General features: G+C 40.4%; 1 protein-coding gene across 1 annotated transcript; it reads right to left on the reverse strand.

Annotated features, from left to right (window-relative positions):
* Positions 1-300: 300 nt before the first annotated feature.
* Positions 301-2,459, reverse strand: LOC306967872 (complement C1q-like protein 2). Its single transcript, XM_079563065.1, has 3 exons — positions 2,210-2,459; positions 1,832-1,966; positions 301-698 (listed from the first exon to the last, which is right to left on the reverse strand). Exons 1-3 carry the CDS (start codon positions 2,433-2,435, stop codon positions 412-414), a joined length of 648 nt encoding a protein of 215 aa, XP_079419191.1. The 5' UTR covers positions 2,436-2,459; the 3' UTR covers positions 301-411.
* Positions 2,460-3,564: the final 1,105 nt, after the last annotated feature.

Consider the following 3,564-nt stretch of genomic DNA (forward strand, 5'->3'; position numbering starts at 1 on the left):
CCACAATCACTCTCTGCGCCATAGTTTTCCACAACCACATGTCATGGGAAACGAATGATGAGGAATGATCGACATGCTTCTCAAACTTTTAACAAGAACTGTTAATGAAAAAATCTTGATTAGCTTCTAGTCTAAACCAAGGATAAAACAAACAAATGGAAAACAGTATGGACAGAAAATAAATGAGGAGCCAGGACTATTCGAAGAGAAAGCAAGGACAAATACTTGGCTGCATTTGCTATAGGCCACGGAATAATTTGATGTTGCAGGAGAGAATAAAAAAGCCTGATTTCTGTCTATACAAAAGCCACAATTGGCAGCATAAGGTAATGGAAAAACTGCACTGGTTGAAAGCTAACATTTTTAATAGTAGCAGGTGATCCAGGAAATAAACAAAACAACAAAATACAATTAGAGAGTGAAAAGCAGGAACCCAGTGAAGGTGTTGTAGTTTGCGAGGTCATCGTAGATCTGTCTGTTGGCCATCAGCTCCACATACACATTGTCTCCAACCTCTAGTGAGAGAGCGGCTGCGTTGCTGCCCATGTCGTTCCCGTCAGATCCGGAGATGTCCCACACGGTCACCACATGGCCACTATTTTTCATCAGCCTAACAACCGAGTTAGGAGTAGGCTTCAGGTTGTTGAACATCGAGAAGCGAAAGAAGTACACCCCTTTGACTGTTGCTGTGAAAATGCCTGTGAATTTAGCAGGAGAGGGTTGTACATTTTAGAAAAAGAACAATTGAGCGTGTGACTTTTTTCTTCAGGAGACTTCAGGAAGTGTATGTACATGTATGCATTTATGTAATTATCTATTTAAAGCAGAACTAAGTAACTCATGCCCCTAGAGGCCATAAGCACCACTGCAGGTGTCGTTGTATGTTTCCTTTCTTTTTTTACTCATTAATTGTCCGTGAGAGTAAATACTACGCTGATAGAAAAGACAAAGGGAGAGAGGGATATTGTACATTGTGCCACAACTCAATGACACAATGGAGATCATTTTGTACACTCAGCTGGCTGTAAATACTGTTTAAGTGGTGCTAGCCCGCAGTTAGCTTTGCCTGTTAGCCTGTTGGCTAGTTCTTCACGATTCTATTAGTGTGTATTGCACCTCCGAGCCCGAGGCAAGGAAGTTGCAAGGGTGGTTTTCTGGACAGAGACACCAGGGGCTGATGAAAGACCCCCCCAATCATCCCATTAACACTTGTATTACCCCCAGAGGGAGGACTACGAAAAGGATTTATTAAGGTAAACAAGTTACTTAGTTCTTCTTTAAATGCAAAAATCACTTTCCAATTGTTGTTTTTCAAGATTTTGTGGTGTACAAAAGTGGTGACCACATTCAAAAACATTTGCGTGATGCTAGCCAGAAGAAAGGACTTTCAGAACTATGTGGCAAATTTGGGAATCCCATCAACATTTGGATATTTTCATTCTGGAAATTTCTTTCAAAAATTCTCCCATAGAGTTGTATTGGCACCTGCCCGCCAAATTAAAGTATATATAACATGAAAGGAACTGTTGATGCATCTGAGAGTGTGACATCCTATTCAACATTCACTTCCTGCCCAATACAGCCCTACTGTAACATCAGAACCTTGTTCAACCATCTGTTGCTTTGTTGGATCTCCTCAGTGATTGGTCACCAGTGCTCCTCACTCAGACTGATAAAGCCAACTGCTACGTGCATTGTGCTGCTTATTTTCATAATCAGGACCCTTAACCTTTGATGACAAATTGTTCACTTGCAGTACTTAATGTATCATGTCCTGACAAACTCATAATTTTGTGGTAGGCTTGATCATGATCTTCAGTGGCTTGTATACCTGTTGCTGGATTGTAATTGCTGCCAATGTTGGAAAACACTTTCTTGTACTTCAGTGGAGTAGCCGTGTTAAATGGTCCAGTGTCTCCGGAGCCCGTTTCATATAGCGCCGCAGAAAAAGCCACTTTAGGGGTACCTGGGAAATGCAAGTAAAAACATGTATTGATTTATATAAGCCAAAAGTCGTACTATTTACTGTATTTGCTCTTTAGTTACACATGGTCCTTCTGGCCTGGTTTCTGTGCCAATGTTTTGCAGAGACACATTTTTAAACAAAGCAAGGTGCATGAAGCGTCTTGCTAAGGGACTCAAAATTCACATACAATACCAGTAGCAAGGATTGGACTAACATATGAGCAAAGGTGTTCATGATACTAACCTTGAGTGATGCTTTTCAGTTCAGTCAGTTCCTTCTCTGTACTTTGCTGCTTGGTCTCCACTTGAGCAATTTTGTCGATGAGATTGGTAACTTTCTCGGTCAAAGCTCCCACAGTCATAGCCAAAGTTCCATCGCAGAAGCACTGAGTATGTTTGGTCTCACTGGGATTGACCTCAGCGGCACACACGGCACAGCTGATCAGGAAAACAAGGACTGCGGTCTTCATTATCGTTGTGTCCACAAATCCTGCTCTTTTGACTGATGTATCGGATACTCCTTTATACCTTTCACTTGCGACTGTCTTACCAGCTTGAACAGGAAATGTCGTGGCTTATTGGTAAATTGTGGAAATAACCGGTTAATGATTAATTTGGTATGGAGCCATATATTTACCCAAGGATAGAAAAAAAGCACAAGTATGTCTGTTTGAGTTGCACTGCCAAAAGACCTTCTTAAAAGTGGTTTTCTCTGAGTGAAAAAGTGATTTCCATTGTGAGATCAATAAAGTCTGATATTTTCTTGTGTTGATGTTACAGATCAATTATCAATTATATTTATAAATAAACTAATGGAAAAACATTTCACATTTGATCACTGGCTTGTCAACACTTTCCTTAGGACAGGCCATTTTAAATTCATATAAACAGCTCACATAAAGTGACTATAAAATACATAACTTGTGCATTAAAAAATCTCAGGTAAGTTGAGCATTTCATAAACTAAAATACAAACACTTGGCCAGTCCATCAGTGGCCGATTGTATTAATTAGGCGACTTTAGGTATTTCTATTATTCTGACCCAGCCTTGATTAGTTGCCACTGGCATTAGCATGCTCCTGCTAGCTTTAGCATGCTGTTGCTAGCCGCGGTGATCAAACATTTGTGGAGGTTAAAACTAACTCCGCAATTGAATTGAATAGGTTCTTGTTGACAGCCAACAGTGGTATCGGTTCAGTTGCCGATACCCGATATTATATTTTTTTCAGTGTCGGCTGCCATATCCGATTCTGGCATTGGTGCATCCCTACTTAAAACCCACATGAACGTGGAAAGTTCTATTTAGAATGGATTTGTTGTAACAAATAAACACATAAATAAATACAAAAAAAAAGTTGTAATGGGTACACTCCAACGACAGTAGATATCGAACAAACACGAATGGAGTACCACTTGCCTCTTTTCTTTCTCTGAATCTTCGGATAAATACAGTACTTCAGATATTCTTTGTCGTCATCGCACTGCTCTAATGGAACAGATATGGAGAAGTTTAATTGGGGAGAGAACAGAGCGCACTCCTCCTGCCTCCTTTAGCTCAGCTGAGAGTGCTCTAGCTGGTTTCATCCTGCACAAACATT

This window comes from Gobius niger, assembly GCF_951799975.1.
Source record: "Gobius niger genome assembly, chromosome: 9".
NCBI lineage: Eukaryota > Metazoa > Chordata > Actinopteri > Gobiiformes > Gobiidae > Gobius > Gobius niger.